This window comes from Hypomesus transpacificus, chromosome 16, assembly GCF_021917145.1.
Source record: "Hypomesus transpacificus isolate Combined female chromosome 16, fHypTra1, whole genome shotgun sequence".
NCBI lineage: Eukaryota > Metazoa > Chordata > Actinopteri > Osmeriformes > Osmeridae > Hypomesus > Hypomesus transpacificus.
In genome coordinates, this window is record NC_061075.1 from 4,251,823 (window position 1) to 4,264,684 (window position 12,862).

The 12,862-nt window shown below is 39.2% G+C and overlaps 2 protein-coding genes across 3 annotated transcripts; one reads left to right on the forward strand and one right to left on the reverse strand.

Moving 5' to 3' along the window:
- Positions 1–1,045: 1,045 nt before the first annotated feature.
- On the reverse strand, positions 1,046–4,501 carry LOC124478643. Of its 2 annotated transcripts, XM_047036991.1 has the most exons (6): positions 4,273–4,501; positions 3,343–3,362; positions 3,015–3,213; positions 2,550–2,696; positions 1,715–1,752; positions 1,046–1,534 (listed from the first exon to the last, which is right to left on the reverse strand). In XM_047036991.1, exons 1-6 carry the CDS (start codon positions 4,337–4,339, stop codon positions 1,307–1,309), a joined length of 699 nt encoding a protein of 232 aa, XP_046892947.1. In that variant the 5' UTR covers positions 4,340–4,501; the 3' UTR covers positions 1,046–1,306. The 2 variants fall into 2 exon arrangements, with proteins under 2 accessions (XP_046892947.1, XP_046892945.1); XM_047036989.1 differs by having other exon boundaries at positions 3,015–3,362.
- A 721-nt stretch (positions 4,502–5,222) lies between these two features.
- dynlt2b (dynein light chain Tctex-type 2B) lies at positions 5,223–9,124 on the forward strand. The gene is made up of 5 exons (XM_047036946.1): positions 5,223–5,403; positions 5,741–5,874; positions 5,983–6,052; positions 6,457–6,520; positions 6,608–9,124. The coding sequence occupies exons 1-5, from the start codon at positions 5,345–5,347 to the stop codon at positions 6,653–6,655; spliced, it is 375 nt and encodes a 124-aa protein (XP_046892902.1). The 5' UTR covers positions 5,223–5,344; the 3' UTR covers positions 6,656–9,124.
- The last annotated feature ends 3,738 nt before the right edge of the window (positions 9,125–12,862 follow it).

The window sequence follows — 12,862 nt, forward strand, 5'->3', positions numbered from 1 at the left end:
TGCACGGCACCAAACCATATTTTCTGCTGATGTGAAATGTCAAATCAACCTCACTCCCACAGCTTGGTTCCATACTACATGTGGTTATAAGATATACGATAAGATATACCTTTATTTGTCCTACAATGGGGAAATATAAGTTTATCATGTTTAAATAAAGAGACTCTTTGGTCTTCCTGAAAGCTACATTCAGCCAGCAGTGGCGCAAATAAAGTGTGCGCTGGCAGTGAGTTGCTGTGGTAGTTTGTGGCTCGATTTGTTGATGGGCAGCTCTTACTTCTGCAAAACAGCATGCAATCTGGGTGTTTGTGCAAAACAGGGCATTACTAATATTACATTTTTTTTACAAGTCATACCCAAGCTACAAAAGATTTTCCAAACTTTTTTTGCTCCTTTATTTTATTTATAATTATATAATTTAATCAAAGTACACAATGGAAATGCCCAGAAAACAGTATTCTTTTTCAAAAGATGACAGTCATTCTTACACAATTCTTATCGTTTTTCACTGTCAGTAACCTCTCCAATTCTCTTAAACATTCTGTAGCTGTTTGCAAACATGCCAAATGAGATTTCTGAAATTGTATACATGGAACGTAACTTAATTAATCCACTACAAACAGTGAAGACAAATGACTTCATCAGTATTGGTTATCACTAAGTCTACTTGATATTTCCACTTTGTGATATGGGTTAGGGTAATTTAATTAACTATTATTAGAGGAGGAACAGAAAAATGCAGCAGAAGATCCATATTACTATAATTACAAAAAGACAACATGCAATTACAGAGAAACACAAAAATCGGACTTGTAACATACTTTAATTGTTATGTTTGAGAAGTGTGTGCACATTTGTGCACTTTAGTCAGCTAGGTACATTCAAACTGAAACTTCAACAGTATGGAAACTTCCATAAGTTGATGCTGCACATTATTGAGATAGTAGATTGTGAAAGATTAGAGTTCTTCCTGCAATTTGTGGTTTTAACTTTTGATCGGTACAATCAAAAAAACATCATCAGCCAGCCAAAAAGAACACATTGACTATCGTTGTTCAAAGTATAAATCTCAATAACTTGTGTTGAGGTTACGTATAGTATATTATATGAATGTATGAAGTGCAGCATGCCACAAACAAAGGAAAAGTCACATGAAGAGAAATATGAATACAGAGCATAGCTATTGGATTTCCTTAACACTGAGGTCAGTTGTGGTTTTACATCTCTTTTCTACTTCTGTTCTCTAGTGATGAAGAATGATTCCGGTCTCAAAGGGTTTCCAAACACACGTGCAGCACAACCTTCATCAAATGATGTGATGTGTGCTGCTGTACAAATCGGCCTTATCTCCCACAAGCCCCTGTTGTGGTCGTTGGAAGGTGATGGCTGCATACTCGACTGAATCTGTAGATCTAATCACGATGTCTGGCCTATGATTGGGGCCCTCTCCTCCCGTGTGGTGACTGTGGAAGTCCAGTATGCCATACTCCACTGAATGCACAGCAACAGTGGCTTTGGAATTCTCCTCTGTCATCTGTCAAAAAACCCAGCATGCATTTGAATGATCGAACCTTCACACAATGTATTTTTGTAGGACTCTATAAACTCTATAATGAAAAAGAGCCCCAGGCCATTCTTCATGAATAATAGTAATGTGAAATTCTCATTTCCAAAAAAGTAGGAATTAAAGGTGAGGTACTGTGTGGGAACTTACCTGTGACTTTGCTGCAAGGTCATTTTGCTGGCTGGGATCTAAAGAAAAAAACGGTGTAAAAACGAGGTCTCAAAGGTGATCCTCTCAACACATGACCTACTCTCACAATACCCAATCTATTTCTCTATAAGCCATGTATCCTGTAATTGGAACCACAGAGAATGACGAGGAGTTCCGTTCCACTATTTGACCGGTTGTGTTTTGCCTAAAGGAACAATCAAAGAAACTGTGTTCCGCCTTCCAAACAGAAACTCCAGTGTTATGGTGTCATTCTGTGGTGCAGACACGGATAAACTGCTTGGGGTCGCACTTTGTTTACAGGAAAGCCTGCTCAGGAGGTTTTTGAGGTTACGGGGGCTTTCAAAAGACGTGCATGCACACAAATGTTGAGGTCTGATTTGGGTCAGGGAGTCATAGAGGTAAAATGTACCAGTGTAAAAACATCAACTTAGCATTTTTCCACCCGTCATCTCTGACACAAGTGTATTCTAGAACCAGGTAGACAAGGTAATAGGTTATTCCCCCCACCAATGAAAGGAAGCTTTTTTCTGAGCAGAGTGTTTGAGTCATTGATATTATAGGATGTGAAACTGAACTTTTGTTGATGCAAATGTTGTGAATCTAAACTGCCTGGATGATTAACTTTTTTTTCTAGCGGAACAACAGTTTCGAATTGCAAACTTATATTTGCATTATAACTTTAACAGAAGACTGAACTTAACCACGGCTTCAGAATATGCAAGTGACTAAGACTTCAGAAAGTCTTGAGAAAAATCAGCATATAGACAGTATATCCAAACATTTATACAGTACAATATATGGACATCTTTGGTACCTGAGTGCAAAAGGATCCAGCAGAACCAAACAAGCAGTCCAGAGATGAACACAATTATTGGCACTACAAGTCCAGCAAGGATGATGTAAAATATGTTTATGTTGCTTGTGGTGGGACCCTCTGTGGTGTGAATGCTTTGTGGAGGCACTGTTGACAAAGGCAGTTAAAAAGTCTTTTAGAGCAGTGGTTTTCAACCGGGGTCCTCAAATACCCCCTGAACCTTCTAGGTTCAATATTCATCAACTCAGGCAGTAAAGCATCATAATTACCTAATTCACAAACACACACACACTCACTTGCCGCTTGATTTTGTATACAGTTTAAATTGAAATATATTCCTATTATTTAGACTGGGGTTCAATAGGGAGCCAAATAATGCAGGTCAGAGATCAATTAAACACATCACAGCACATTTTCTCCTCTCATACCTTATGGGAATTAGCAGAATGTGTCTTTAGATCTTACCTGTGGTATGGTTCTCTATGTTCAGGTGCAAAGATAACTTGTTGCTGTGTAGTAGTGGGGTTTGTTTGTTCTTGGAGAATAAAGTAGCCCAATAAACTCCACCGTGTTCTAATGTCAGATTTTGGATGCAGAAAGAAGCCTCTTTAGAAGCTACGTTCAAGATGCAGTGCTGGTTTTGTGAGCAGTTGCTGTGACCCTGCTGAACACAATCAGAGATCTTTTTGTTGACTTTTTCGCCTTTGTTAAGTGTAACACTTGAGATGTTCTCTCTGGAGATGTTCTTGAAGATGAAATTGAGTTTTACATCTTTGCCCAGGGTTCCTGTTACCTTTGATGCCAAGTTTGGTTCTGTTATAGGAGATAGATACATGGAATACATGTAAACATATTGAGCTACACAAACACACAGAAGCATTGATTTGTGATTGCTGATTGATTGTCTTGTGTTCATAATAGCATGTAATGCCCTTTCACTGTGGACTGCTTTGACCACATTGACAATAATGCAAAAATATATATGTAAGGACTGTTTTTCTCACAATCTACATTTTCAGAGTTTTAGGCCTACATGTTCTCAGTGACCATCAGTGTACACTGTAGGCTACAGTAGAATCTGGTTCTTACATACTGTATATTTGTAGAGATTGAATCATTCATCACTGTGAGTAAATCAAAATGTGCCTTTTTTTGTGAAAATAAATGTTTGTAAGACATCTGAAAAACCTGGGGAATATGAGGTAAGTGACGCTTCTATATAACCCCCCCCCCCCCACAGATTTCCCCATACACATTAGTTATTTCCTAGTGGAAAATATGACATTGTTACTTAGATAACACAGAAAGGTAATCGAAGAGCACACAGATATTTTGTCAGACATTTCTGTCATTTCTTTTATGATAACTTTTAACTGTTTTGCTTTCCAACTGTTTTGTTCTCGCAAGTAGTAGACCAGTATTTATTCATTTTTTGCGTTACTTTATGAGATCTAAAAGTACTGAAAGTGAAACAACTTTGAAATATCTCCCTCCCTATATCTCTCTCTTTCTCTGTTCAATTCGATTTGCATTTAAAAAGGAGTATTACATGTATTACTTAACTACACTGTAGGGCTGTATTATGTTTAATCACATTTTACTGAATACACTAGACTAGGCTACTAGACTATGTGTGATGCTGTAGTTGTTCCCTAAAACCATACCTTTACTTTTAAAATAAATATTTCTGTTACATCATAAATGACAAAGAAAGTTGACTTACCATCAAGCCGCACTTGCAAAATGAACATAAGCATTAAGAGGGATTTTAAGATGACGTTGTGGTTCATAATACATAAAGAGAACTAGAGCTTTTAGTGGAAAAGTGAAGCTTTCCTTCTTAATCTGGTTCATATGTGTTCTCCTCTGTTGAATGCTGTGGCCTCTTTCACCCAAATGTGTTTGTTTGAGAAGACAAGGAAATGTAGACAGGAACTTGTGTGTCAAACATCTTAACAAGCACCTCCTATGAATGAAGGCTTCAAAGACGTTTTGGGACTTGTGGTAGCCTATTGACTGTTTCTGAGATGCCAGTGAACATATCATTTTTTTAACCCTTGAAGATAGTTAAACAAATCAAGCTATAACCCACAAATATTCCTTCATTTTTTGTTTGGACACCTGTAGCCTAATACGTAAACATTTACTTCTATAGCCATTTTCCTGGGTTAAGAATTGCGCGTCTGAGAATTTAACTGAAATCAAACACAATATACCGCAGAGGGAAACTGGAGGAAGTGGTGGTCTGTGTCACTTGAAAGTGCAGAGATGTAGTCTCCGGCAGACGGTGGTCTGCAAACCTGGGTTTGTGGTTGACAGGGGTCCTCATGCTTCCCCTGCTGTCACATAGTAGGCGTACACAGTAGCTATACTGTGGTGTACACTCAAACTTCCCTCAAATCAGTTCAGGTTTCACAAGAAGACCACCAAGAGAGAGACTACAACGAGTTGTTGTGCCATACGATACATGTTACTTAAAATCTTTTTTTCAACTGATTACTTTTGTGATTTGTGTCACAACTGTAATCAAGGTCGTAAACTTTCTTGGAACGTATTAATGCCCATTGAGAACGTTATGCAACATTTTGACTCTTGAACAAGCACTGGTTTCAGGCCCTCCTCTTGTCTTGAGAAAATTCAACATGATTGGCTAATTTTCCCTTGGTCTGGAGATTCGGAAGGTGTTGTTATGGTAACTGTAGAACGCAAGCTAAAAGGCAGCCAGTTTAAAAAGCTAATGACTTAGCCTAGCCTACTTTGTTTTTTTTTTGTATATTTGTATCTACATGAGCTAAATGGAGGGATCGCATACAGCGGGAAATACATATCTCATAAGACCAAATTATCAACACAAGTAAGATGGTTAAATAAATGGTAATTTGTGCCAACTGGTAGCTAGCTGTACTGTACTGTATATCAGTCACTACAGTAAACTACAGTACTATACTGTACAGTACTGTAGTAACGCTAGTTGTAATGTATAGCACTATCCACGGTAGTACAGCTAGCTAGCTAACTACTAGCTTTAGCTCACCTAGTTAACTAGCTAGGTGGCTAGCTAGATAGCTAAATGTATAATCTTGATCGATGTAACCAGCGCTACTGATCGTTTATAAAAACGGTAGCATCTGTAAAATAATCCTGTCCCTTGACCTATTAAATAGGTATTAAGATAGATGTGCTTCTTATAGGTTCAAGCCAGCTGTTGTGAAGGAGTGCATACGAGACATTCTGAAAGAACAACTATCTGGTGTGGACTATGATCCCGAAGAGGTTCCACTTACTTCTCGAAATTTGGCAGACCGTATCAAGGACAAATTAAAGAGTGGGCATCTTTTACTGGATAAACTCATAAACCTACACACACACCCTCAAAACCAATTCAAATCCCGTTTATTTTTGTTTCCTAAATGTTATCTGTATTTAATAACAGAGATGGGCTTTGACCGATACAAGCTTGTTGTGCAAGTGGTTATTGGAGAGCAACGAGGAGAAGGAGTCAAGTGAGTTATGTGGGGCTTTGATGTAATTTGTTTATTGTGTACAACACCAGTATACAATAATATTACTTACAATATATATATATATACATATTTACACGTCACTCTACCCAACCTTATACAACCTTGGTTGCCACATTCTGAAAGATGATTCTATTTCTAAAGTTGTCATCTTTCATGAACTATATGCATGACATCTATAGTGGTCTTTTAAACGTAAAGCTAGAATGGACTGTATGATTCATGATCTGCATTAAAATGCTAAAGTGTTACTTTCTTCTCAGTTTGAAAACAACATATTCTCCACTGTACAAAAACAATTTGCTGTTTAAAAAACACAAAAACCCTCTGTTGTCAAATTGCTTTACCAACTCATTGTGGCCCTTCCTCTTTTCCTTGCTCTGCAGAATGGCTGCCAGGTGTTTCTGGGATGCTGACACAGATAACTGCGCTCAGGACATTTTTATGAATGTAAGCTTATTAGGCCGTGTCTGTAATATCATCCTTTCAAAATGGGAAAGTGCATTGTTAATGTTCTCTGTTTGTCTGTTTCTGCAGGACAGCCTATTCTGTGTGGCGGCTGCATTTGGCAGCTATTATTACTGAGGACCTAAGAACAAAATGACATGACCTGAAGTTTGCTCTTTAAGCACTGCTCTGGGCTATATGTCTGACCACTGACACTGGTAATGTGACTTAACTTTAAATAAGGGTACATTGACAGGGATGTGGTTGTCTCAGACATGCGGAACTTGCTCTTTTCTAGGACATGGTGTAGGCCTATTTTAAGAACTTGAGCAATGTGTTTGTGTGTATAGTGTAGGATATTTTCGTCTGGAGGATTTTGGTCAAAACAGTCGGAGATGGAATCTCTCAAAATCAAGATCACTTGATGGTTTATTCACCAATGTATTAGTTAATACAGGAAGACTTAAAAAGCATAAAGACGTCTAAAACCTGGCACACGATATAGTCAGAAATGAGGAAATCCCCCTCCCTCCATAATCCTATGTCCCAATATTGCCCCATAATCGTTCCCTAGTTTGTTCCCTTTGTTCCCCATGATGCGTCATGTGTACGAGCTCCCTATCTTTAATGTCCGCTCGATCCCATCTCAATGTCCCTTTCCTCCTCTTGAGGAGGAAACAGAAACTCCAAATTTATTAACCTCTTCCGTGCCAACAGAATGTGTTGTTTCCAACTTGTGCAGTCTTTCTCGGAGATGTTAACATGCACAGGACACAAGTGGCAGATGATGCAACCCAGACCTCGGCCTTCTTCCCTACTAGGACCTCCCCGCATATTAGCCTATATGACCTATAATCAATCAATTTTTAGCCACAACAATAGCTATAGACTGTAGTGGGCAGGCCCATCATTGTCACAAGGAGAGCAAAGGCCTTGGGAGACTGCAGAGACAAGCAAAACTACTTGAAAGTTAGTCACATTCATTATTCATGTACACTCCAATCCTACATGTCGCTTTCAATGTTCTCTGACGACTTCAATTGTCCTCTCTTAAGTTTCCTGATGGCATTGCGACGAAAAAAAGATGTTAATAAATGATGATATAAATATATTGATTCTTTTAATCATTTAGATCATTTTACATTCTGAATAAAGGATGTGTTGACGTCGATGTCCGCAAGTCAATTCACCTCTGCAAATGCATGATTCTGCATGTCTTTGAGGAGTTTTGTCTGACTGTCTGACACTTCAACTGGGGTACTTGAATGAAACAAGAGGTTCTCAAACATGATAACCACTATTATGAAGGTCTAACACATTCTATGCATTTTAACGCCACAAAAATATAGTTTTTTCTTATTGTCTATGGTAGACTGGATTCATTATAACATTGAGCAATTCTCAGTATGTATAATGGCATCCTGCCATCACTTATGGTCATCACAGGACTAAACGTTTAAAAGAGGAGCTCTCTTAAAAAGATGCAGTTGCTCATTTTGATAATTACTGACTGTGGAGTGAGATTGGATTTGGATTTTTTCCTAAGGCGTCGCTTAATGGCTTTCTCCCTCAAGCTGGGATCCACTACCCGACACTGTGCTTTCCAAAAAGGAGTGCTTGAACCCAGCGATTACTACAGTTGTGCCCCATGGGGCACAGCCAATTTGTAAGACTAAATGCTGTCAGGAAAACAAAGAAAGACAGACATGGTACAATAGAATTGGAACATGGGACAGGCCAAGTATTGAAGCCAAATATAGAATATGTATTCCGTTTGTCACCGATATGTCTTCGGGTTTTGTCGAGCTGCAGAAACCTTTATTCATCTATGGAGATGACGGTGAAATACTGCAATTTTGAATCATTTGGACTGAAGTGCATGAACGCTGGCTCTAAAACGCCTGTCTTCTTCGTGGTCCCTGGAGCGGTTTCTCTACTTGACTCTTTCTGTCAGCATCTGTTTGCTCAGTGACCATGTGTGTCTAATAGAGACAGTATTTTCAGCCACATGTCCCCTACACTGGTGACAGGATTTCTCTCCACAACCTAATATGGCAAAATGTTCAAGCCTGTAATTATAGTTTTTGTCACATGATAAAAACACATTAAAGGTTTATCTCCATGATTAACAAAGATAATGATGCACAGCCTGTCTTCAAGCTAAAGCATTAGGCATGCCTTCATCCATGTTATTTGCTTCTCCAAGGGATGTCAAGTAATGTCAGTGTGAACTCCTTTCAATTCTTCAGAGCTATTTGTGTAGCATCGTAATTGCAGATTGGCTACTATCACTTAATTTCTACAATCACACCCAAATGCAATGGGGAAAGAACTCCCAATGGGATGAAGGTAAATGAGGCGTGTGTTCTAATCGGGATGTCGGATTAGCCTAATTAGCTAAACCATCCCTGACATAATTGTATAAACTCTAGCGCTATTATGGTAAACAAATAGAAAAAGTTTGAAAACTCAGAAACCAAATACCCATAAAGAGGAATAGCAATTGCAGCTGTCTAAAACTCCATAAATAGAATGGGTCTCTCCCTTTCTCTCTTTAGAGATTTAGATAAGCACTTATTTTTTGGTTGTTCACAATGTGTGCTTGTTTTGGCTACCCGCAATGCTTTGGGGCTATCTTGTTGTTATTATCAGTGACCTATGCACTTTGTAAAGCTCTCTCTTGGAAGTCGCTTTGGATAAAAGCGTCTGCTAAATGAATACATGTAAATGTAAATTTCCCCCAACAATATCCAATCCTGATGAGATGCATTTAACCTCTTGGTAATGGTTGGAGCTGTGACCAGTTTGCCAAACAGCAATCTCACACATCAGCCATCCTTCAGATACCATTTTTGTAACACAAATTTTATACGCGTTAGATAGTATGTGCTTGGCTTTCTATCCAGCCACTGAGTGTTTGATTATAATTGAGTGATTCATTCAACTGGGAATTATTGAGTCAATCTATATACATATATTATACCCTTTGACAGCCAAATAAATATGCATTGAAGAGTTGTGTGTTTGTGTGTGCCTGTTTGTGTGCACCAACATGTCAACTTTTTGTAGATTTTTATCTCAACCCGGAGTCACATTTTGTGCCTGCAGTTCCTGTTTGCCAGTTGTGTGAAGGCTTCATCTATTTTCCCTGTCTATGAAGATATAATTTGAGGATCTTGTACAAATCGATGATCAGTGACAACCAATCATCTGTGACACAGACATTGAACATTTAGGCTAGTAACAGAACAAGTTCAGTCTATTCAAGACTCATGTCTGAGGTAGTTCAATGTGTACTAACTGATTATGAAAGCTCTAGAGGACTGAGACAGAAATCCTTTTCGTTGCACACCTCCCCAATATGTAAATTCTCAAACACCTGTTCTCTAAGCCACAGGATACCAATCTGTCTCAAGTAGCTACACGTTTGAAAGGTTTAAGAATAATTCAAATGCAATGATTAGAGGCAGTTTTATTTCTGGCCTTCGATAATTATCAGGGTTTAGCTAAACAGTACAGGTATGGCTTTGTGCAACACTAAACATTTCCTGCTGCAAAACAAAAGTGGTCTTTTTCAGTCACTCACCACCCATCGCACTCATGTCTATTTTGATCCACAGTGTCACCCTCATCTACATTCATTTCCTGGCACAGTACAAACCTAATCACATTATGCCTCATTTTGTTTATTTGTTTTGTTGGAAAGGGATTTGTCATTTTGGAACTTTGGGAACACATTGAACTAGGTATATACGGTATAATCCGCTTTAACAATATTCTGCTAAAATTGAAGAATTATCTGGCCCTGATAGACCAAGAAAAACATCAGAATTTAAAAGTTAATATTACATGACAGAAAACTATCCTCACCTCTGTTACATAACCTCAAAGTGAACGTGTAAAAACATGTGATACCTTGTGATACCTTAAACCTGGATCTGACCTGAAAATCCCAGTGCACAAGTTTATTAAAGATTAAAAAGAACACTTTATAAACTAATTTCATGCAGCTTGGTAAAAATCCCCAAATATATTAGTTTTCACCTCATCCTACCTGGCACATTAAGACCAAACCTGTAAATGAAACGGCCATTTTAAGGGCTGATAAGAAGTAGCTTTGAGTTAGTTGACAATTAGCAGAGCTGGCAGTTTGCAGATGTTTGTAGGACACAATGTATGTTACTTAATTTACCAATGAGTGTCCACAGAGGCTGCTAATATTAATTGCTTCCACTGGACAAACGTTTGTCCAGAGGAGGTCAGCTTCTGGTAAATATTTTGTTTAATTTCTGTAGGATATTTTCATCAGAAGGATTTCGGGTCAAAAAGAGTCAGAGTGGAATATCTTTCAATATCAAGGCAACTTGAAGGTTTATTCAGCAATGGATACAGGAAGACAAAAAGCTAGAATAAAAATTCAACACAAGTCAAAATGAGTAAAATTCCCCACCATCCACAATTCTGTCTCTTAATATTTTCCCACACTTCCTCCCAGGTCGTTCACCTTGTCAATGAGGCCACCATGTGTACCCACTCACTTATCTGTCTACGGACAAATCAACCTGCTCTCCCTGTTCTCTCCCTCAAAGGACACAGATTCTCAAAACAGATGCACTACTAACTCATCTACTTGGCCTTCCTTCTATAGGCTTCTTCTACTAAACTTTGGCAACACCCCTCTTTCCTGTTCCCTGAGTGTAATGATTCTTAGTCACAACTCCTCTGAGGAATGAAAACCGATAACCCCAGATGGAACAATGGTGCGTAGCCCTACCTTGTAGGCACATCTTTGATTCTGGCCTGCTGTTACGTGACTTCCAATGGCTCGGGAGAGGAGGAGTACGCAACTGCCCACGGCCACACACAGTGGTTAAGGGAACTGGAGGGATGGTGAGGGTAATGTCAATAATTGTCCGCCACAACCAAAATGACGATACACAAACACAGGGAATTTACATTAATAGTACAACACATACATATATTTAGTTAATAGGGAGGGAGGACAACAGGCAAAGGGGTTTAGGAGTGGGGCAGTACCAGCGGTCTGTCTAATCAACCATTCAAAAAAGACCCTGAACTTCCCTACACCTCTTATCCTGCCTGTCACAATCTACGCTAACACAACATACCTCACTGGTACAATACACTGGGTGACAGCGGCTAGCTTCTATCCTAGTGTATATAACAGTGAGTTACCAACGGGTGTATGTAAACCCTGGGGTATCTTACTCCACAGACGTCTAGGACAAGGACTTTTTAAAAGCTTTCAGAATCAAACCCTCCTCAACAAACTTTTATCTACTTGCTCAACTCTGTCTCTCCCCTTTCCGAGGTGGAGATCTCTGACCTCATTCTCTCTCATCGCCCTACCTCCTGTCCCCTTGATCCAGTCCCCTCCCCTCTCTTTCAAACCATCTCTCCCTCCATCATAACTTACATTCTCCATGTCCTTAACTCTTCTCTTACTTCCGGCACTTTCCACTCTGCCTTCTAACAGGCCAGAGTTAGCCCTCTACTCAAAAAACCCTCCCTTAACCCAGCCGTTCTCCGGAACTAAAGACCAATATCACTACTACCCTTCTTTTAAAAAACAATTGAACGCGCTGTATCTAACCAACTGCGTCCAGATTGTGCCCCGAGGGGGGGAGGGGGGGGGGGGGGGTATACAGTAAAGCAACAAAATTATATTGCGTTAGTTAACTTACTTGTCCGAGGTTTGTAGCTGGACCAAGGAGAGTTAGTACTGATCCAGAATTTTATTTCAGCATGGCCAGCTTTGTATCAGCTCAAGTTGAGGAAACAGTCATGGCTGAAATGTTTGGCGCAGACATACAAAACTTTGGGAAGTTGTGTCGGCATTTCCAGAGAAAATACAATTAAGACACTGGGTCTTCACTGTTAAAATACGTTTGTTTTCTTTTGTATTTCCAAATTGAGCAAATGTAATGCTTTGTTCATTTGCAAGCCATTATGTCTCTCGAGGATAAAAACACTTGCACGGTCATATGTCAGTTTCTCATGGGCGGGCCAGATTATCTGGGCGGGCAAAGCAGAGATGGGAGATTAGTTATTAGATTAGTTAGTGTTTGAGCTTTCATTTTCTCAAAGGCGGAGAAGAATACCCAGGACTAGGTTTACACCTAGCGAAATTTCTATTCACTGGCGGACCAAAGGCAGGCTAGGGGAACTCACCTTAATGTTAAATAACCTCCTAAAGTGAAGTTATGTCATGTGACCATTAATTGTAACTTGTTTAACTACATGCTCTTATGGTTCTTGCCTTTGGCACTTAATTGGTTTTTCACAATGTATGCTTCATGTTTTGGCTACCTGCAATGTTTGGGG